This window comes from Myripristis murdjan, chromosome 17 (genome assembly GCF_902150065.1).
Source record: "Myripristis murdjan chromosome 17, fMyrMur1.1, whole genome shotgun sequence".
In the NCBI taxonomy this organism is placed as follows: Eukaryota; Metazoa; Chordata; class Actinopteri; order Holocentriformes; family Holocentridae; genus Myripristis; species Myripristis murdjan.
In genome coordinates, this window is record NC_043996.1 from 15,929,415 (window position 1) to 15,951,107 (window position 21,693).

Sequence of the window (21,693 nt, forward strand, 5' to 3'; positions counted from 1 at the left end):
CTAATTCCTTGTCATTGTTATTAAACCCATGGTGGGAAGATTCCCCACTAAAACATCATAAACAATGTGAGACACAATAAGGATTTGTACTCCAGCTGTTGATTGTAATTTTGGTGATCGTACTTATTCTAAGTCACTCTGGATGAGAGCATCACTAAATGTCTATAATGCAAATAAAAATGTAGATGAAAAGGACTCCTGTCTATGTTAGTGGCCTAAAGTATCAATGGGGTTATAATTATACTCATGCTTTGTATGAATGATCATTGCCTATGCAGGTATGTGTGTGTTCATATGTATGTGCATGCATGTGTGTATATGTGTGTGGCTGCTTTGCATGTATGTATTACCCAAGGATTCCACATCCTTAAGTGGGTCCACCCCAGGCGAGAGGATGAAGAACACAGGGGAAGCTGGACCACATTCTCTGAAGGACTTGGCAAACTCCGTCTTCCGACCTTCTGTATACTTAACCCCAAGCTTCTCCTCCACAAAGTTTCTGTGTCGGGAGACAGACGTGACAAGAAATAGATTGGCTTTAGCCAAAAGGGGAAAATCTATGGGTGTGCCTGACTGTGGATGTACACACAGGATGAGCCCAAATGAGACTGGATGCGCCTGTGTTTGGCCTCTATTCCCCTGGCACCGAAAAGAGGCCATACTAATAATCCAAAAAGTACCTAAAAGCATGCAAATGTGATGAAACAGTTAAGGTACCCCTTGAAATTCATATGGTGTGTTTGATTTCAAAACTGAATTTTAGAGTATAAAGATGTTTGAAGCAAGAATGTTTTCTTGTCCCAAAAATTATGGGTAATTATGGGTACTTTGGGGTAACTGTTTGAGCACTTTGGGTAGTTTGAGGTGGTATCAGGATGAAACACTACTGCATGTGTCATACCGCTGCACTGTATGGCTCCTATGACCTATAAGTTTGTATTTTCTAAATGGGTGAGTGGGAGGATTGCCAGTAAAATGTCTACATATCACCAGGGCTGAAGGAGACATTAATTAAACATAAAGATGGAAAGCACTACTGTATAAAAAGTCAAAAGGAGTGGCATGAGAGGGAAGAACCCTCCTCACCTGACAGCATAGGTCATGCGGTCAGGTCTCAGGGCTCTCATCATGATGAGTTTCTGCAGGGAGCTTTTTCCTTTCCACTCCTGAGGAAACTTCTCCTTCTCTGGACACTCCGACTCCACCACCTTTTTCCAGCGCTTAGGGGAGCCTTCGATGTCCCGGTCAAGCCCGCGGAACTCGTCGGTGAAACTCATCACCTGGGGCAAGACAATGAACAGGACACTGAGAGGATGATGATGTCATTATTTTGGGTTGAGATCCTGCAAACAACTTTTCTGTAGATGAAATTATTAGCCAACTTGCACATGTATTTTGTGTGTATGATTTGTGTGTATTTGTGTGTATGATCTCAGTTTTCCCTCTCCATGGAAGCCCTGCCCTTTGTCCCTCTCACTGACAGACACACACCCTGGAGACTAATGACTAATTAATTTATTTTAGGCGATGGAGCATGAGTGTGTGTGTGTGGCAGTCTCCTGACCTTAGTGTGGCCCTCAGACTCGTGGAGTTTTTTAAGACTTGCCGGTTTTATCTTTTTCTCTAGCATCCATTGCAAGTTGGCACTAACATCTTGTACTCTCTCTCAGGACTGTTTGTGCTTTTATTATGCTGTAACAAATAAATTAACAAAACTTTGATTTTATAACTGTGATCTAATAAATTGCCCAGCCACAGTCAAAATCCATGTCTCTGTATTATTGTTACCACTACCTGTGGGGAATCCATGTTGCCCTTTTCTGTTTGGTTTTCCTGGGGATTTTAACCCCAGGTGGTGCTGTCCAGCACTGAGGCCTACTAGCCTTACTACTGTGCCTTGGTTACATGTGTATGTGTACCTTTATGGCACTCCATGCTGTATTGGAAAGAAAATCTAGAGGGCTAATGTAGCTGTGGTCAATGTTGAAGCGCAGCAGGAAGTCGAGCTCTCGCATGTCTATCTCCTTACTCATCAGCAGCAACTGAAGGGAGAGAGAGAGCATACAAGTCAGGGAGTACACGCATGCACACACAGACACTCTCATACATATGCACACAGACACATTCACAGAAACACACACACACCTGGAAGGCTAGCTGCGCAGTAAAGGTGAGCTTGTCTCTCTCGAACAGCCCCCTGCTGATGTAGTTGAAGGTGGAGTAGGTAATGCAGTCTATGAGCGTGTTCACCCTGCTCTTCACATCTTCATAGGCCTCTGCTGACTCCACCGCCTTGTGGAAAACCATGTTAAAGGCCTGAGAAGGAGACAAACTGTGAATTTTTGGGCACCTTAGTTCTATGTCAGTCTGCAGTTAATCAGACGTTAGGCTACTACATGACTGAGTGTGTATTGTAGTCTGACATTACACTCAGTGGTAGTGGAAGATTATAGTCAAGTGTTGACTAAGTCTTGTAGCATTTAGAGACCTTGTGACGAAATAGCATTTAATGAGCCTTACACTGAAACACACTGTGAGACTTACTCAGCTGTGCATCATCGTCAAAATGAGAACAGGTCTCAGTGGGGAATGCCAGGAAGCACTCTAGATGAGTTCACTGACATTTGGTTTACAAGGTGCTCATTTGAAATGAGTGATTGCATAATGTCAAGTGCTGAATTCTTTATTTGCAGAAAATGTGCTGTCTTTTGGAACAGAGTCAATGAGCAGATAAAAGCTACTGTGATTAAAAGAAGGAAAGTGTGTGTTGCCTCTTGTTTTAATCACTTAATTATAGTGTAGTTGTAGCACAGACTGAGTGTTTCTGCTTCCATGAGGAGATTAAATCCTGTGAGTCAATTACCTTGAGGCTGAACTGGTACATGGGGTTGATCTTGTTGAGATCATTCATGATGAAGTAGAGCAAAGACGCCCTGACGGCGACGGGGCGGTAGTGTTCTCTGGCCTCATTTATCTTCACCTCGTTAACCTTAGCCTCAAGGACCTACAGGTGAAGGATGGAGAGGAGAGGAGGATGCAGGGAGGAGAGGTAGAGGAGAGGACACACGGAAAGAAAAGGCAGCAAGAGGATAGAGAAGAAACAAATTAGAGGGTGCAGAGCAAGAAATAACTTAAATTGATATTCTATTTACACATCTCTCTTTGTCTCTCTGCCTTTTCTCTCTCTAATCAGATACATGCATGTATACCCTGCATCTTCTTACCTTCATCTCAATCTCAGCAGCGGTGTGCTTGGTGGTCTCTAGCTTCTCCACCAGCACGTTGTCTCCCAGGAAGTTACTCTCTGCAGCAGACAGCCTGGTCAGTAGCTCATCCTCTAGAAGCTTCAGCTCGATCTTAAACATGTTCTGCTGTTTGGTTAGTTCACTCTGTGGGGTTTTGACACAATCGTGTGTTACAGGCACAGATCTTTTGGTGGGAGTAAAATGTACATAACAGTATTTCCTCGATAATGTGTAAGCAGCGATGACTCAAACATTATCATCCCTAGTTTAGTGTAAATTTCCTTTAAATGTTTAACATTTCTGGGGGGAATGATTGCAATTCCATGTTCTGTCACAATAAAAATGCAAATTAAATTACTTACCACCACTGATTTCAAAATATACTGTAGTTGAGAACAATGGAATACATGTAATGGTTCAAACACGTGCAAGAGGAGTAGGATATAGATGAAAGGCAGGCGAACACAGCCAAAGCTCAAATCAGAGAGAGGCAGCATTAAGAATTGAGCCAGCAGGCTCATCTGCCACACCTTGAGGTGCTCGAGGTCGGGCCTCTCCTGGTTCACCACCTGGGCTAGGAGCTGGTCCTCCAGGCCGTCCCTGGTCACAGTGAAATTGATAAGTGTTGTCTGGGCTTGAATCTCTGGCTTATAGTGAGGATTGGCCAGCTTAGTGTGGAGGATCAGTCTGAAGCCTGGGTGGAAGAAACACTCCTTATCCCCAACCTTTATACAGCTGAAGGAGGGAAACAGAGGAACAAGGGTAGAGCATGAGAAAACGACAAAAGAACAACAGAGACAGATGGTGTGTGTGCCTGTGTGTGTGTGTGTGTGTGTGTGTGTGTTACCTGCCCTTCTTGATGGTGTGTCGACCCAGCAGAGGGTCTATAACAGGGTCAATGGTCTCCTCCAGGTTTTCTATGAGGACAGTGTCCCCTGTCACCACAGCTTGTTCTATCACATCTACGTAGCTGAGGCGACATGGGACATTAATAAATTAAACAAGGAATTAATGTTTTATTCACACAAATGAAGTCAGATCACACTGATGGAGAAAAATACGTTTTGCTGCATTCATTTTTGCCCTGTGACATGACCAATGGTAAATCTGCATTGCTCAGTAAAAACCAAACCTCACTATGTAACTCTATGAAAAGCATATTAGCATTTCAAGTCTTGAACAAACACTGAAAGCCATTTTTATGTCTTACGGCTGAGCTGAACTGGATTACTTGAGATAGAGCAGAGTCCTCTCACCCTTTCTGGCCTAAGCTGACCACCTTCAGGCTGCTGCCACAGCGACTCTTGATCCACTTGATGCCTTGCAGCTGAGGGTCAATGAGGAGAGGCCAGCGCTCGCCTGCAGGGATATAAACAGATACCATGATGCATACATGAAAATGATCATACAGATCAGTAGCCAACACCTGAGGGCTGTGGTGGATTTGTGTCGATTAGGCAGCTGGGATAGGTGTGTGTGAGTGTATAGAGATTAAAAAAAAAAAAAATCGCTCTTCTTAAAAAATGAAGTACAAAATGTTCTATGTCACATAGCTAAAAAATTAAATCATTATTAATCCTTGCTATGATTAATCACCGATCTGTTTTATAATTGTTATTCCTCCAGGGTGAGCATATGTGTATAACGGTTAAAAATTGTCCTGCTTAAAAAGAAAAGCCAAAAATTCCCCATTTTAATAACCTAACACGATAAATCGCTTTTGTGTTCATTAGTCCCCTATCTTTTTTACTGTCTTGCTCCTGGATTGAGTTTCCAGCTAGATACGTGATTATTTTGTAGTATGGGATAAAGCAGCTCTTGTGAAAGCAGTGGTTGTAATACGAAGTCTCCTCCACTCACAGTTGGTGAGGATGGTTGCATTTTGAGTGGACATTTTGTCTCCTGGCAAGCCCTCGTTGTTCCACTGGGCCACCGTCGCATCATCAGTCAGCATCAACACTGGATCTAAGCCCTCTGTCATAGGAATAGGAACCTGGTAGAGGGAAAGGAAAGAGAAGTGGATGAGATAACGGATACACCAAAAAGGTGCAGATGCATAAATTCATATAATTATGCAATATTTTTGGGAGAATTTTTAGATCTTTTTGAAGCAGCTACCCTTTGGCTCCGCAGAAATGGCATCCAAAGGTTGTCCAGAAGTTCTCCTCTGTATTTCTTGGAGAAGGAGCCGGAATAGGAGATGAAGGCTGCCGTCAGGAGGACGTCTCCACAGAGAGTTTCCTCCTGTTCGTGGTATTGGGCCACCGAATGGGCCCAGCGCACATTCTCACTCTGTATGACACACACACACACACACACACACACACACAACCACACAAGAGCTTCTTTATTAGGAACATTCAACATTCCCAAAATACTGTAAATACTGAAAGCAATGCATACAAATGATCACAATCTGAAATATCTTAAGGCTCCTGTCAGGCACATGAATCAAACTGATCTCCTGATGGTCGTTACTGTCCTAACCTCCAGCCCTTTGACCAGCCGATTGGCCAGCTCTATTGTCTTGTTGGTGCGGTTGACCTCATCCTGACACCGCAGTTTCTCTGAGGTTGCTCTCTCAAATGCAGCTGTCAGAGTGTCTAGACTATTGTCGAGCTCCTGAGAAAGAGGCAGAGAGAGAGAGAGGAAGAGGGAGGAGGAAAATGAGTTTCAGTCTCTGATAACTATAGCTCAGGCTTCCACAAACGACTTGCAGAAAATGTGAAGTGGGGAAAAAAGCTTTTTAGTGCTTTTTCTAGACAAACCGCTGACTGATGAAGGTCTACAGTCATTTCAACAAGAACCTAATAACATCAGCACATAGAGATGCCTGCCCCTTCTGGCAAGCATAAGAAAGTGGATGCGACAGGAAAGTATGAACAGACTCACAGACAGTTTTTTCCTGAGGACCTCCAGTTTCTCAGCAGCCTCAGTGAGATCAGCGTTGGCCTGAGACAGACACATCCTTTTCACCTCCACCTCACAGGCCACCTACAGACACAACACACACACCAACACACACACATACAGCACACATGGCATGGTGTTACTTAAAGAAATCCATTTTTCTGAAGAATTATTACCCATCAGCTAATTCAGAAGCTTCCCTACAGTTTAATTAATATAGTGGCATATTTGTCTTTCAGGCCTGCAGACATATGTCTAATGTGATTGCAAGTGGGTAGATGCTTCTGAATGAGAGCTATAGTTAGTAGGAATGACACCCAGTCAATGTACATGATTCACATTATGTTATTACTATGCACTGTCCCTGTCAAATAAAGTAATAAATTAAACTAAACTAACACATGCAAAACATATCCTGCTAGTGCAGCTCAGAATATGCCTCATCTAGAAAACACTAGAAATTTTGTGAAACCATAAAGCAAAGACAAAGATGAATTGTTGCACTTACAAAAATCTATCCGAGGCAGCATGGGAAATGGGGAGGAAAGACATAGCCTATCAAACAACAAGAACACAGTGCTGCACAGTGAAAACCACACACACACACTGGCGTAAGTAGGGCGACACTAAATATGTATGACAGTTTGTGGGAACACGTCTGTATGCGTGTACCTCGTGGAAGCGTATAATGTTGATGACCCAGGCACAGAGCCCTGCAGCAGCCGAAGATTTGAGTCGAACGAACTCGGGGTTGAACTCCGGGTCGCTGAGGTAATCGTCTCTCACACACTTCACCGTGGCCTCGGGGATGTGCTCTTTGTCAAAGTTCACTAGAGCCTGCAGGAAGTCATCCACCTGGACATGTGCATAGGTGTGTGTGTGTGTGTCGGTGTGTGTGAGAAGATGGATAAGGTAAAATGACTTCAATTCAGGATGGCAAAATTAATATTTTTGCAGAATTTGTAGATGTGAAACAGTGCGGGAAGTAAAACAGAAGTAGTAGGTAATAATATTGCCAAGCTACAAACAGTATAAGCATCTGTCTAATACAGCACCGTTTCCCACCGTTTCCTTAGGTTTTCAGTAATAATAACAGATCAGATGAGACGGGGGATGATAAAAAATGCAGAGAATTTTTTTCATGGGACACTTTTAAAATGTTACTTCATCCATTTGTGATGGACTAATCTGAGCATATGGTGGGCTGACCCTCATAAACGTCTGAGAAACAAAATAAAACGTCACCATAAAACCTCACCTTGCTCATTACCACCTTGGAAGCCTTCCAGCTACGGTCTTTTGGGATGCGGCCCTGGGGAGCCAGAAGCACCAGAACAGCTGCTGAGACGTTGGTGACAATGGCTGGAGGGTTGGGAAACGTCCTGAGCTCAGTCAGGTTCAACTAGACGGGCACACACACACACACATACAAAGTTTGAGGAGGTGTTTGGAATGAAGACTACCTTGTAATTTGTTTTTTTTTTTACTTTGCATTTGTATGCATGTGACAATCAAGGTGAATTTGAACACACTCCCACACTCATAAGGACATAAACAAAAACATGTACAAACACACAGAAAGTCACACACACAATCTGCACACAGAAAGTATCCACCTTTGTTTTGAGTGTATAATATTTAGGCCTTTAGGTGAGCATATATGTGTGCAAGTGTGTTACCCTGTTGAGTGTATTGAGAGCTGCGTTAGCTGCCTGTAGAGCAGGTTCGGCCTTGGCCAGGTCCTCCTCACTCTCCTGCTGCTGCTTGGTCACCTCAGCCTGGATCGCTGCCACCTGAACAAAAACATAAACAGAGACAGAGGAATGTGAGAACAGAACACTGGTGCAGTAATGGAGTTACGCATTACCTTGTTGAATGTCATAACCTCTCTTTCCTATGTGTATTCTTGACTTTTTAATTGCAGAAATGCCATGAAATTCATCTAAACATGCATTGGAGATTTGGTGATCTCTTGCACTCACTGCAAGACAACTAAATAAAATGACAGTGTGGTCAAATGAGGTTAAAGCTACTGAATACACCCAGACACCAACAAACACATGTATGTACTCCCTACCTTTTGCTCCTCAGCGTCTGCCACAGCCCTCTCCTGGTTGAGTTTGTCAGTCTGCTGTCCTATCTTAGCGATGAGAGCCTCAGTGTCTGTGTTCCTCTGCCACAGCTCCACCTCCTGCACCGCTAGCTTGGCTTTCAGATCCTCCACCTGACACACAGAGACGAAGAGACAAAGATAATATATAAGGATAAGGTCAAGAAATGACAGCAAGTAGCTAGATATACAAAGCAGATAGATGGACGACCCACCATTTTTTGTATTCATGTACGATAGTTTATTTTCTCTGACCTGTGAGGCGGTGGTCTGTAGTTTCTGCAGGCCGTTGTCCAGCCTCTCCATCTTCTGTGTCAGCTCTCTGCGTTTTGCTCCAAGCAGGTTGTCATACAGCTTCATGAACTCCAGGAAACTCTTGGGCGTGGTGTAATTAAAGTGCTTCTCGTTCTGCTGGTACCTGACACTCACCTTGGGCATAGTTAAACGAGATTTAGGCCGAGGTCAAGATGTCAAACAGGATGTGATTAGAGGAAGCGATGATGTCAGCCAAAGTGCTTTGCAGTAACTCTCACCTCGTTGACACTGGTGTGGGCGTAGGAGATGAACTCACTGATAGATGCCCGGACATGTGGCTGCATGGCATAAACACACAAATACGAAGGCAATTATTATATCTATGGATATCTGTTAGCGCTAGCACATTTTCATAACTTTAAATCAGCATAATGTGGACTAAATTTCAAACTTTGCAATTGTACCAAAGACATATTATTCATTTTACTCATGCTGTTATATATTTTCCACTAGCCTACGTTTTTCTATTATGTGTAAGATACTAATTTCCTACAATGAAACTATCAGGTGAACAGGAAAGCTAGGTGAATGCTTTGTCACCTCCAGTCCAGGTATCTTCTCTATGAAGGAGGAGCTGACAGACTGCAGGGCGAGCTGAGGCCACGGGTGGAACCAGTCTATAGCAGTGCAGTTCACCAGAGCCGGAAACTTCCGCGCACGCGTACGCAACGTGAACCCAACAGGGGAGAAACACAAAACCACCTGGAGGACAGACAGTGGTGGTGCAGGTGTTGGTAGGACATGACGAGAGAGTGAGATAAAGAGCGATAAAGAAATACTGGGGGTGGTGATAAGATCAACAGATACATATAAGCCTTTCTTTCATCAGGTAGTCAGATTCAAATTTCTTTCACAAGAGAGATTTTATGACAACAACAACAAAAAATCTGTAAAAACAAAAAGTCAAAAAAAATCCTGCTGCACACTGACAAAGCTCTAGGCCCACTTGATCAATATACTGTTTCTCAGCAGTGACCAGTGTCATAGAAATTATGGATGATTAAATCTTTAAAATTATCACAGGGAATAAAAGTTCTAATGCCTGCTGCCGTCAGGCAAGAGATACAGAAGTATCTGCTGCCGTACCACCAGACTACAGAGCAGCGTCTTCCCTCAGGCTGAGAGACTACTTAATGCACCATCTGCACTCCTCCATGTTTAATAATTTTATTTTTTATACAATCAATTAATCAATCAAGAGGGAATCACATTTTAATTTCATTATCCAACCTGTTGTATAATGACCAATAAACTTCCTTGTATCCTTGTATTTGTTTTTCATTTCATTTATGAGGTGCATGGTGCTGGGAACAAGTTTGGTATTTATACGGTGAAGAGTAAATCTAGTGCTCTCATTTGGTACCATAGTGACAGGATGCAAAAGGATAGATACTGCAGATATTCAAGACTAGAGTCTTGTATGTAAACACAGTGCCATGAAATCTCCTTCATTTGGCTAGAAAAGAATATCCCACTTTTTAATGTAATTCACAGTTCTGAGTGTGAAAACTCTCTGCTGTGATGAAATGCTTGGCACTGTAATAAACTGCATCCAGGAGCTTCAAGGTGGAAGTGGTGCAGTGTAAGCAAGTGTCAAGCTTTGATTGCACATGCGGCTGAATAATACTGAGTTAAAAATATACCAGACCTTGAGCTGTCGTCGTATCCTCTCAATAAAGAAGCTCCAGCAGTTGTCTCTGGTGTCCATCAGACCTAAACCTCTCAACTCCATACGGATAGACGTCACGATCATATCCACCTCCTCATCACTAAACAGATCTGGAATATCCCCTAAATAACAGGAAGAACACCAGGTTACTGTGCGTATTTTTGTCTTTGTATATAATGTATGTATGTATACAGGTTTGTGTCACTGTTGGGTAAGTTTTGGGGTAATTATGTGACATTTTGCTTGTCATTTAATTGTAAATATACTGTATATTGATAATAATATAAATACTTTTCTAGTGTTTAGTAGTATCTAGTATTTATTTATTTATTTGCTTGCTTATTTTCTGGTAATATCTAGTCCTTTTTAAATTATTTAGATAAAGCATCTTCTGTTCTGGTAAATCCTCTGCTCATCATATGAAGTGACAATCATCCAAGGTCCAAGAGTCTGACCAAACCTGAAGCCAGCATATCATTGATGAGCACCAGGAAGCGCTCATCTGGAATTTGGGCATCTGTGTGCAGGAACACTGTTCCAATGTTCTTCACCCCAACTTTGATGTACAACGCTGCTATATCACTCTGGAGAGATGAGAAAGAATAGAAAAGAAAAAACATATAAATGAATACAAAACGATAAAGAACAACATAATGATTTTGAAAAGCATTCAGGCAGTAGAAGAGTGACACTAGTGTGTATGCATGCTCACCTTGAGGTCATTGATTCCGTAGCCTTTGCGCAGCGTGATCTGGAAAACTTCCAGCGAGCTGAGGAAGGCAGCCAGCCGACACAGACTCTGCTTCCCACTGCCTCCAACACCCACCAGCAAGGCGTTACCATGGGGAGCCTCCAGGATACGACTGATACGACACCTAAAAACACATATTAAGATGAATAACGGGTGTCTGTGTGTAGTCTGTGGTTGTAAGCTGTGTGAATAATCCCTTGACATTTTGTGTTTGGCTGTTATTTGTGTGGAAGTGCCTGTGTGCATGTCTTACTTACACATGTTGGATGGCTTCCTCAAACAGCACCAGGTTCATGACAGCGTGCAGCTCATTATAGTGCTCCAGTGCATCAGTCAGAGTCTTCTGGAGCTTCTCCCAGTCTGAAGCCTGACAAGAAAGGCATATCAACAAATAAACCAGTCTAATTTAGCATGGCAGGAGCATCTTCATCACTCTGTGATACCCTCTAGATACTGCAACGAAATTCATTTCTTATCAGCATTAGGGTCGATTCACTTCCAATTCCAAATTAGTGCAAAAAAAGAAGAGCCATTCATTTGCTAATGACAATGCATTCATTCTCATTCATCTCCTAAGAGATTTGACATGACAGCAGCAGGCTCATGCCAAAAGGTCTTTCAATATTTGAGCTGGAGATCATCCACGTACTAAATTGAATGCACTCAAAGACAATTAAACTCGCCCATTTTTATTATTACAGATAACGAAGAGTAAATGGGTGCTTGAAAGGGCCAAATGTTGCCTTCTTAATTGACTGACTGGCTCTGACCTGCACTGTTGTATATGAGTGTGTCTAACCTGGTGATAGCGAGGCTCTCCCACTCCTTGAGAAAAGTGACAGTACACCAAAGGCTGGTGGATAAAGATGGACTCATCTATCCCCTGGCAAAGAAAGAATGAAAAGTAAGAAAATGTCATGCATATCTTTAATACCAACTTTAAGTGCTACTCAGTGGCTAAGAGCATTAAGTGTAGACCTTTCATTTTAAGGTATGTGATGCCAGACTTGATTTTATCCTGCATATTTAGAAAAGTCTAAATAAACTCTCTGTTTTTTTGTCTGATCACTGCTGATTTAATGCCACAATCCCAAAAACTCTGGCATTTTCAATAAATGGTTACTTCCTTGTGTGGAGATGGACAGAGTTTGCAGCAATTTGGCTCAGCAGTGGGCATGAATGCTAAGTGAGCGCACCCTTTCAGATTATAAAGACTGCCTCATTGATTTGTTTGAATATGATTGGTTAGCTGATACTGCCCAGCTGATTTGGATGGGACAGCTGATAGCTGGCATACACAACCTCAGTGTCAGATTTAGAAGCTCCACTTCATGGATTTTGAGGAAAGTCTAAGTTGACCTCCCAGTTGTTTGTACCTTAATGAAAATGTGTTTCTATGTTGATATTGTGCGTTTTAGACATTTTCAGACAAGGACAGTATGATCCTTGCCTCTCACCTCAAAATATCTTTTGCCGGTGTCTAGCAGAATTTTGTTGAAGAGCTCCACATCCTTCTCTTCCATCAGTTTGTCGGAGTAGACCCTGGAGCTCTCATGGAGCCACAGGTGAACGAGCTCAATGGGATAACGAATACACTCTGGCGGGGCAAACAGGATCCCCTACACACCAGGATACGTGAACTACATGACTACATGACACACTCAGCATTGTAGTACCTGTTGATTTGGCACAGCATCCTGTACAGAAAAATGTACTGTATCTCTTTCTTTTTTGTTCAGTGAGTCAAATGGTATGGTTTCATCCTTTAGCAGTTAATTGCAGGATTTAATTGTTCCACTGAGTACATATATGTGTGTATTACCTGGAAGATGTTGGAGAGGTCTCGGAGGTTGAAGATGTAATGGAAGCGTATGGCTGTAGGGAGGAAGTTCTGACTGATTTTCTGATGCAGACAGATAGCTGCCTGGATTAACAGAACCAAAGAGATGGATTAAACGGTGGAATAAACGGATACTGGAATTAAGGAAAAAAGGGCAGTGCTAGCACAGACAGATTGATTGACAGATGAATGGCTGAATGAATGGGTGCAAAGAATGAAATGAGGCGTTCATATAGATTAATACGGCACAGATACTGCAGGTATACCTGGATGAGAGTTCCAACAGAGCGAGAGACGCCGTAGCTGAAACCTCCCTGGAGGAAGTGAGCTGACAGGATACTCGAGAAGATGGTGGCCAGAGCATCAGCACCAGGGAAATGAACTGCAAACACTGCAAAATGCCTCTGGAAGGGAGATGGAAAGATGAGCTAGAAATTTGTTGGTGACTATAGAGTGTAATGACCTGTCAAATCAACATATATATTTTATATTATTTATTCTCTAATGTAATCATCTTTTATTGACTGCCTTTCCATGGATATTGAATTACTTATATTGCTTTTTGATTCTACTATTCAATTTTATCTTTTTTCTGTCTTTCTATTTTTATACTTTTTCAAGATTGTGTTTTGAAATGTTTTAACCAATAAATATGATGATACCAAATACAAAAAGTAGTAGAAATAGAGGTGATGATGGTGGTGGAGTTAGTCTGCATCATGTGTGAGCATGCATGTCTGTACCTGTAGTCTGGGGTTGACAGAGAAGCTCCCAGCTGTTGGGTTCATACATGTGATGTACTGGCAGTTATGGATTTCCTTCAGTGCCAGTCTCTGTCTGTCATACCTGCATAGATTCAGTTTATTTCACCCCAGCCTGGATCATCACATACTCTGTGTACAGTATATGTATTTGTCATTATGGGTGCGTGACTGATGAAATGCATGAAAACAAGAGTCTTACCAGTGGCTGTAGTCAAGGTGTTGGCGTATAAGTGTGTGTGGCTGGACCGTCCCATAGACATCCACCTCAGGCATGTTGAGGTCATCTATGAAGTAGATGAGTCTCTTGGCGGCAGGAGGAGCAAAGTTACGACCCGCCTTCTTTTCCAGGGGCTTCTCAAGGACGCCTGTGTTAAACATGATGCAGGACACATTTCAGGAAAGTGATACAAAACTGTGGGTGATTCTTTAAGTAAACTGCTCATTTGTTAAGTGGTAAATGTGTGAAATAGATGAGTGTCTCTCAATTCTGTTTTTTTTTTTTTTTTTGAACAGCAACCTGCACCCAGAGAAGAGAAATTAAAGGTAGATGCATTCGTGCATGTCCAAAATCAGCTGTTCACAAAAGCTTTTATTAAGAAATGTGCTATGTAAGCAATGCAGTGTTAGTCAAAATCTGGTTTATGGCCATGGCTCACAGCGTGTTCATTAATATATTTAATACAGCACACAGAAAGTTTTAATTGCTGTCATCTTCACTTTGAAGAGGACAAGAACATCCATGAAAAAGATGTATCCTACTTTAACAAGAGCACTCTGTCCTTCCCTGGGAATAACCAAGGCACAGAAGTGCCTTTTCCCCATTGGTGCTGTTGCTGTGGCACCTTGGACATCAAGAAGCAAATCCAGGTCAGTTATTTTTAGGTGAGAGACTTCACTCCTCTACACCTGTACACTATCAAACATCATCACAGTATACAACAATTTGGAAAAAAAAAAAATCTACAAAGCATTTTTGTTGTCAAACAATATCTACTAACAATTATAGATGGAAATAATTTTCTATGATGAAAATCTTAGTTTTATCCTTGTATATAATGAACTGATTTTTTGATGCTTTGTGTATTATTAATCAAAATGTATTTCTTACCTGTCACAACGCACAACTTTTTATTCACATTTCACAATTTAGACTTACGCTGCAACATGGCCGAGGTGGTGTAGTAGTTGAAGGGGACTTTAGCCACAACGTAGTCCTCCTTTAGCTTGGCTACTTTATCAGACACCAGGATGGTCTTGCCCACTCCAGCATTGCCCACTAACATGATGGGCTTGCCTCTCTGGAGCAGCAGGTCTAAAAAGTAGGTCAAGCAGATTGTCTCTGGTGTGTGGACCAACACAGTCTGAAACACACAGACCAATACACACATGAACATACATCAACATGCCCAGTTCTGTTTGTGTTTTCAAAATAGTGTATAATATTTGAAGACTATTTAAAGCACAAAATGACTGAGCACCAAGGTAATGAAATTCCACGGTTACTGTACCCAAAGGCACATAAATACACCTGCAATGGGACATCGGGCTCCAGCTCAAACGGCACCATCTTCTCGCTCCAGGGAGAGAACTTTTTAGTTTCAGAGTCTATGAAGTAGTCAAAAACGGTGCCCTGTGAGGGAAACTTCACCGCTCTCATCTCCTTAGACCACCAGCGGCTGAACTCTGCACGGTAGTCAATCAACTGGGACAGATGTTGGGGGAAATATAATATAATAATTTGAATTAGTATGAATTATCTGATTATCTGGAATACTAAAAAAAAAGTCGTATTCCCAGCAAAAATTCAGACACTTTTAACACACACACACACACACACACACAGCGCTCACATGATCCTGGAAGAGAGCCCCTCCGAAGGCCCAGACGCAGGCAAAGACAAAGTAGATCTCATACAGTTCTCTGGGAGAGTCTGCTGGAGTGTTTTCCTCTGTCAGCAGGCAGTCCAACAAGGAACACAGCGTCTGATTGGATGACATACACGAACACGGCATCACACTGGACAATAAGCAGTAAAACAGCATCTGATAGGATAATACAGAGCAGCACAGTGTCTGAGTGGATGTATTGATACATACTGTATTGTATACATAGATAATAACTTTCAGTCAATCTGATATTAGAGCAATAATACATTTTGCTGGGGATTGGGTACTTTAAATTAATCACATTCAATGCCAAGAACAAAGAAGTGATTTCAGTCTGAAGTTGAAGTCATACAGGTATCAGATTGCATTTGAATTGCTGAAATTTGAATTTGTTGTTTGTTGTTGCTTTTGCTTTTTAATATTGTGTGTAAATCATTGGTAGGGCTTCTTGACAAGCCCATTTTTCTTTCTTTCTTTTTTCTTCTTTTTATAGTTTTTTTTTTATTATTGTCTTCTCCAAATGGTGCTTACGCTTTTCCCCCCTCCCCTGTCTGTCTGCTCCGCTATGTTTGATTTTTTTTAAGGTGACAGACAAAGCAAGTACTGTGTGCGTCCTCACCTGCACCATGCTGTTTTCTGGTATAGGAGTGATGGTTTTCAGGTTGCAGCGGACCTGCTCCAGGCAGTAGGGCACATACTTATCAAACAGGATAGTTAGATTTGCTCGCTCTGACTGGGCCTGCCGGGTGTCAATCCAGCTTGTCACATAACTGAGAGGATGGGCAAAGAGAATGATGCCAGTTGAAACAAAAATTAATGTGTAATGTGTGTTAAAAAAATGTGTATGCACTTGTGTGGATGTGTGCATATGTATGTCTCACGAGCTCCAGCCGAGGTCTTGTGGGTTGACATAGAGTATTCCTGCCCGAGACACAGTAGCTGGAGTAGCAGCCTTCAAGTGAGAGATCTCAAAGAGCAGACGCATGGAAGAGGACAGACTGATCCTCTCATTACTGGCCAGAGTCAAGACCTGGATAGTGGGAAAGAAGAGAAACAGTGTAACAAGTTCATGGTCAAGGTTACTGGATCAGACATCAAATATTTGATTTGAGCTGTATTTCTCACTTACATGTTCATGGGTGGGTTATGTTTTGGTTCAAATACTATTGGAAACTATCATTATAGTGCCCTTATGTTGTATTGAGGCTAACAAAAAGTTATATGCCCTAGAGCTTGGTGTGGGAGTAAAGACAAATTTTTAGGGCATCTGGGTTGTTCATTCCTTAAATTTTTAGACCTGTTTCAGATCTACGAATGACGAAGAAAATACAGAAACCCAAAGAAAGCAGAGGTTATGACAAACAAACTGAGGGTTAGAGGCAGAAAGAGAGGAGAGAAGAATTACTTAGATACTGTATTTTATATCACAAATGTTATATCATAAATGTAAAGAGAATGCGAGTGAAATAGAGTGAAATAGAAAATGTTAAAGTTAAGACAAAATATTCTATATAATGATGGTGGACGATCAGAGCTCTGCTCAGACCTTATTGTCATCCATGACTGTGTTGAGTGACTCGATCCACATGGGGTCGATGTCTCCATCGAGAACAATCCATTTGGGCCCGTCATGACCCACAGAGGCCAGTTCTCTCATGGTAGAGGAGAACAGACCTGATACAGGAAGAGAAGAAAACACATACTATGGCAATAGCGTTTACCTCATTTTCATTCAAAATCAGGCCTTCACTGTTGCGAAAATGTGTTTTGCAATGTGAGGGTTAATGATGTACCAAAATAAACAAATACGAGGCAACTGTAGCCAATATATCACAATATATCAAGGAAATAAACTCTGGACCATGTGAGTACACACAGTCCAGACTGAATTCTTTGTATAATCCTCCACTGACAACTCCCCTCACCATCCTTCCACTCTCTGGTGGCAGGGTGGAGGTATCCAAACAGCTCATCTGTGGTCACAGCTTTGGGGTTGATATCGTTCCATACTGGCTTCATCTTCATGTTTGCATAGGTTCTATGGAGGGTCTTCAGGATCTGAGGAGGAAAGTGTATTTCTACTGAGCCCTGCGTTTTCTGTGTATTTTAACAAGACCAGATGTTATTATAACCTCTTCTTACCGGTGAGTATAGTGAAAATGAGTGTTTTGTTTAATTTTGCTGCAGGCAAGTGTGGCCTGTTATCACATACAATGCCTCTTAATAAATCATACCTGGATATATCATAAAACTTTAAACAAACATCTAACAGGTAAGAGACAGTTGAAATGGGAGACAGGAGTGATTATAGCATGAAGGAAATCATTAGACACAGTTATTTAAATGTATTTAAGTACCTGACTCTTGCCAGTTCCTGGTCCTCCAACTACAAATACTGAGTGTCTCACGGCCAGCAGCTCCTCCAGCTGGGTCACCTGTGGATACAAAAATATGGATGTCATAGAAGTATACTGCACTTGGCTGAGTCAGAATAGGCCTGAGAAATGGTGTCAATTATCCAATAAGATAAATGCTGATGAGGCACTGGAAGACCCAGCTTATTGCCCCCATAAAACACAAACAGTTAAGAATGTGAGCCCCTGAATGGCTGAGTATGAGCCGCATTAGACCTCAGTACCCTGACTGGACACAAAGTGAGTAGCTGCCCCTCCTCTGGTGAAAGTGCCTGATTGGGAGAAAAAGCACCAATCTCAATCACCTGGTTCAGGGTATGAGGACTAACTACCTTTGGGAAAACTGATGAATTCATCGGGAGACACATGCCTTAACATCACCTTTCCATCTTAAACACTGATCACTCGGACAAAAACTGTAACTTAAGTAGGCTAAGGCAGTACAAATAGCCAAGAGGGATGTCATTTTGTACAACAGGGATCAAAGATCACTCCTCCAGTGGTCCACAAGCGGTTGTCAGGGACCATCAAAGGTAGGTGCCTTTGAAAATATCTCCATTATCAAAGGTATGCACCTTTGACGAATTCAGACACTAAAAGAACTCTCCCCACTGACGCACCCTTACTGCTCCATGAAAGAAAGATATGGCTGTTAGATAAACCTTGTTGCTAGTTGCCCAACCTGAAACGAAGAGTGACTACAGGAAGCAAGCAAGTTTCCCCAGTCTATACTGTTACCAAGCCTTTCATTTCTCACTACAGCCTTGATGGCATTGCAATAAAGACATTAAAATAAGGGTGTTTAAATTTTGGTATGATTTTATAATGGGCAACTCCTCTTGCATACCTTGAGTATGAAGTTGCATACCTTGAGTATGAAGTTTTCCTCAGGCTGCAGGTGTAGCTCGCTGACTGACTGGCGAACAGCATTCTCCAGCTCAGTGTCTCTCTTCCTCGGTACATCCAGCTGGGGGAACAGATCACTGATGAGCCCCAGGAAGATAGGCACGTCACTGGTCACTATCTTTGGCAGGTTGAAGTCTCGTAGTGCCCGCATCAGGACCTGGGGTAAAAGGAGTGTTTAAGCATTTTAAGCCATATATAACTAAAAAAATTAAATGTTGAATATAACATTAACACTAACACAGCAAGGAGGATCATAATGGATAATAGTATACATACTGAAGTGGATTAAATATATACAATAACATGCATTCCAATGCATGTTATTGTATATCCCAATAACATGCATTAGAATGCATGTTACTGGGATCAATGTTATTAATTATGGGTATCAGTCTTGCATTGAGTAAAAAAAATATTTTGTTGCACTTTTCCTTTTTTTTTTTTTTTTTTTTTTTTTTTTTTACATATTGACATTGTGACTGGATTTGGCTGGATGAATGGCTTTAATGGCTTGTGGAACCCTTGTGGCATCTTTATGGACACAAGACAATATAGATGAAAGTTTCCACCAATGAGTAACAAAACTGTGTGAGTTAAAAAACAGTACCTGGTCCTCAGGTTTGCTTCTGTCCTCTCTTTTTAGAGAGCCAGCCACCACCAGCACTGATTTGATGGCCCTCAATCCCCAGTCATAATGATCCTGACAAAATTGAATAAAGTTCTGGTCAGCATGTTCACTCTGGCATATTGCATGCTATTACCTCTGAACATGTTGTTGGTCTACTTCAATCTCTAATGCTGTTACTTCTGTAATAAGAAATGTTAAGTGTGCCCAGTGAAAGTCCTACTCCCATCCTGCTCACATCATCTACTCCCTAACTAGCTTTATACATAATGTACAGTATGTTCTTATCCTAAAAGAGCAGAGGGGATAGCAACTTACATCCAATCCTGTGTCTTGTTGAATAAGTATAGTTTTACACACCTGCTTGGACAGCAGCTCCTTACAGAGAGTGTAGAGGCTGATGAACTTGCATGCTAGCAGACGAGCATCTATGAACCCCTCTGCCACCAACATGATCTCACAGATCAACTCAAAGTCTGGGATCACCATTGCACAGGGCCTGAATAGTTAGTAAACATTCTGTCAGTTAATCAGCTCAAGATCAGTTCAAATTTATTTAAAGTCCCAAATCACTGTTTACAATCTCAAAAAGCTTTATAAGCCAACAGGTTATGACAAACAAAACAGGATAACACACCCTGACTTAAACCTTCATTGTGGGCAAAATAAAATTCCCCAAAAGCAGGATAATAGGGAAAAAGGTATGAAATATTGGACCAAAGAGAGAAGGGGCCCCTTCCTGGCTAGTTAGAAGCGCAACAGGTGCTAACCAAGTGGGCAAATTCTCAAATTAAATGAGCCAATTAGACCAAATTGGTGTACACAATATATACAGTGTAAATTATTCAGTGGAAATGTAGCAGTATAGAAATATTTATTATGCTTGTATGTAGTGAGCTGCCTCATGTTATGGTGCGCCTCTGGTGGCCAATTACAGAGTTGGGAGCGGAGTATTTAAGCAGTGGCTCTCCCCCTGCCTCTTCCTTTGCACTCCCATCTGCGTCATTTCCGCTCGTGTTAGGTGTTGGTTTGCAACAGGTATGTCTCATGCTGTATCTTTGTGATTGTTGTCTCATTGATGAGATGCTTAAGGCAATTATTTTGCACTGCAGAGCGACTGTATCCCCGGGCTTGTGCGTGCGCGAGCCCCCACTCCTGGCCTGTGGTAGGTGTCCTCTACACCAGCATCACCAGTCAGTGTTTCATTATGGTGAGCTGCGTGACTTGTTATAATAAACAAAGAGGTTAATAAGAGTGTGCTTTGCATCTATGACAGTGTGACCTTGATTTTTTTTTTTTTTTTTTTTTAATCAGATTAAAAAATGGGGATGTTATTTGCATGAATGAGTTTGTTGGATGCCGTCTTTCATGGAGCATTAAGATTCATAATCGGCTGTAAAGCCCTTACACACCGCTCCACTTTGTACTCTTTGGTCAGCTGGTTCATGCACAGACTTTTTGCATTGCTATACTTTTATTCACAAATCCATCCTGGTGCTGCTGCTCACTTATTTTTCCTCTTATCTGTCAGTAAACAGTGCAGCCTCTCATTTCTTTCAACGTCACCTCAGTATTTTGACATGAGTCTTCATCTTTTGGCACTTTTTGCACATTCACTTGACTGTCTTGTGTTAAGTCTCTCTTAAGAATGAGACCCTGTGAGATTACCTCCATAAAGGTTAACTTGCCCAACATTTACCCCAATATTATTTGTGAATACATCCTAGAAAAGCATATATAACTGCATAATCTGATTAGAAATCCCAGGCTACCAACAATTTCTTAATTCTTCTTCCCTGTGGCATTGCATACTTGTTTGAAATCTCAAGTTTCATATGATTTAAAGAAGATTATTTAGGTAGGTTATAGAGGGAAACATTTTTTTTTTTTTTTTGCAAGACACACATAACTTTGATTCACTCCGACCCTTCCGAGCCCATTTTTTTTTAATCTGTATGAAATGTCTATATCAACTGTATGAAATAATGTGTAATAACTTGGTAAACAAAACTAATCAGTTCAGCAATAGTGTTCATTTATGCAGAATTTCTCCTTGTTGTTGTCTGACCATTATGTTTACTTTCCCATGAACACACAGTTTGAAAATAATAATAATAAAAAAAATCATCAAAGCCAGATGTGGCACTGAAAAACAGACATTTAAAATCAGCTTCCAGTTTGTTGAAACCTTTAAAATTCACTCACTCCCTATATTTTTAGACAGTATAATAATAAAAAAAAATGATTACATTATTAGT

The 21,693-nt window shown here is 41.5% G+C and overlaps 1 protein-coding gene across 1 annotated transcript in view; it reads right to left on the bottom strand.

Annotated features, from left to right (window-relative positions):
- Positions 1 to 21,693, bottom strand: part of dnah9l (dynein, axonemal, heavy polypeptide 9 like) — a 55,076-nt gene that overhangs the window by 6,091 nt on the left and 27,292 nt on the right. Inside the window, exons 38-78 of the mRNA XM_030074186.1 lie at positions 19,796 to 19,934; positions 19,418 to 19,510; positions 18,773 to 18,967; positions 17,848 to 17,925; positions 17,416 to 17,548; positions 17,037 to 17,164; positions 16,372 to 16,520; positions 16,110 to 16,260; positions 15,455 to 15,586; positions 15,133 to 15,306; positions 14,761 to 14,965; positions 13,804 to 13,969; positions 13,584 to 13,686; positions 13,107 to 13,244; positions 12,823 to 12,924; positions 12,458 to 12,619; positions 11,800 to 11,883; positions 11,258 to 11,367; positions 10,962 to 11,124; positions 10,710 to 10,833; positions 10,229 to 10,371; positions 9,121 to 9,282; positions 8,799 to 8,858; positions 8,521 to 8,694; positions 8,233 to 8,379; positions 7,835 to 7,948; positions 7,414 to 7,557; positions 6,828 to 7,010; positions 6,138 to 6,239; positions 5,733 to 5,867; positions 5,364 to 5,537; positions 5,106 to 5,238; positions 4,502 to 4,604; positions 4,093 to 4,215; positions 3,776 to 3,980; positions 3,225 to 3,389; positions 2,864 to 3,004; positions 2,146 to 2,316; positions 1,920 to 2,042; positions 1,087 to 1,280; positions 351 to 499 (exon numbers count right to left, since the gene is read on the bottom strand). Of these exons, the coding sequence (XP_029930046.1) occupies positions 351 to 499; positions 1,087 to 1,280; positions 1,920 to 2,042; positions 2,146 to 2,316; positions 2,864 to 3,004; positions 3,225 to 3,389; positions 3,776 to 3,980; positions 4,093 to 4,215; positions 4,502 to 4,604; positions 5,106 to 5,238; positions 5,364 to 5,537; positions 5,733 to 5,867; positions 6,138 to 6,239; positions 6,828 to 7,010; positions 7,414 to 7,557; positions 7,835 to 7,948; positions 8,233 to 8,379; positions 8,521 to 8,694; positions 8,799 to 8,858; positions 9,121 to 9,282; positions 10,229 to 10,371; positions 10,710 to 10,833; positions 10,962 to 11,124; positions 11,258 to 11,367; positions 11,800 to 11,883; positions 12,458 to 12,619; positions 12,823 to 12,924; positions 13,107 to 13,244; positions 13,584 to 13,686; positions 13,804 to 13,969; positions 14,761 to 14,965; positions 15,133 to 15,306; positions 15,455 to 15,586; positions 16,110 to 16,260; positions 16,372 to 16,520; positions 17,037 to 17,164; positions 17,416 to 17,548; positions 17,848 to 17,925; positions 18,773 to 18,967; positions 19,418 to 19,510; positions 19,796 to 19,934 (5,774 nt within the window). The remainder of the gene's footprint in view (positions 1 to 350; positions 500 to 1,086; positions 1,281 to 1,919; positions 2,043 to 2,145; positions 2,317 to 2,863; positions 3,005 to 3,224; positions 3,390 to 3,775; positions 3,981 to 4,092; positions 4,216 to 4,501; positions 4,605 to 5,105; positions 5,239 to 5,363; positions 5,538 to 5,732; positions 5,868 to 6,137; positions 6,240 to 6,827; positions 7,011 to 7,413; positions 7,558 to 7,834; positions 7,949 to 8,232; positions 8,380 to 8,520; positions 8,695 to 8,798; positions 8,859 to 9,120; positions 9,283 to 10,228; positions 10,372 to 10,709; positions 10,834 to 10,961; positions 11,125 to 11,257; positions 11,368 to 11,799; positions 11,884 to 12,457; positions 12,620 to 12,822; positions 12,925 to 13,106; positions 13,245 to 13,583; positions 13,687 to 13,803; positions 13,970 to 14,760; positions 14,966 to 15,132; positions 15,307 to 15,454; positions 15,587 to 16,109; positions 16,261 to 16,371; positions 16,521 to 17,036; positions 17,165 to 17,415; positions 17,549 to 17,847; positions 17,926 to 18,772; positions 18,968 to 19,417; positions 19,511 to 19,795; positions 19,935 to 21,693) is intronic.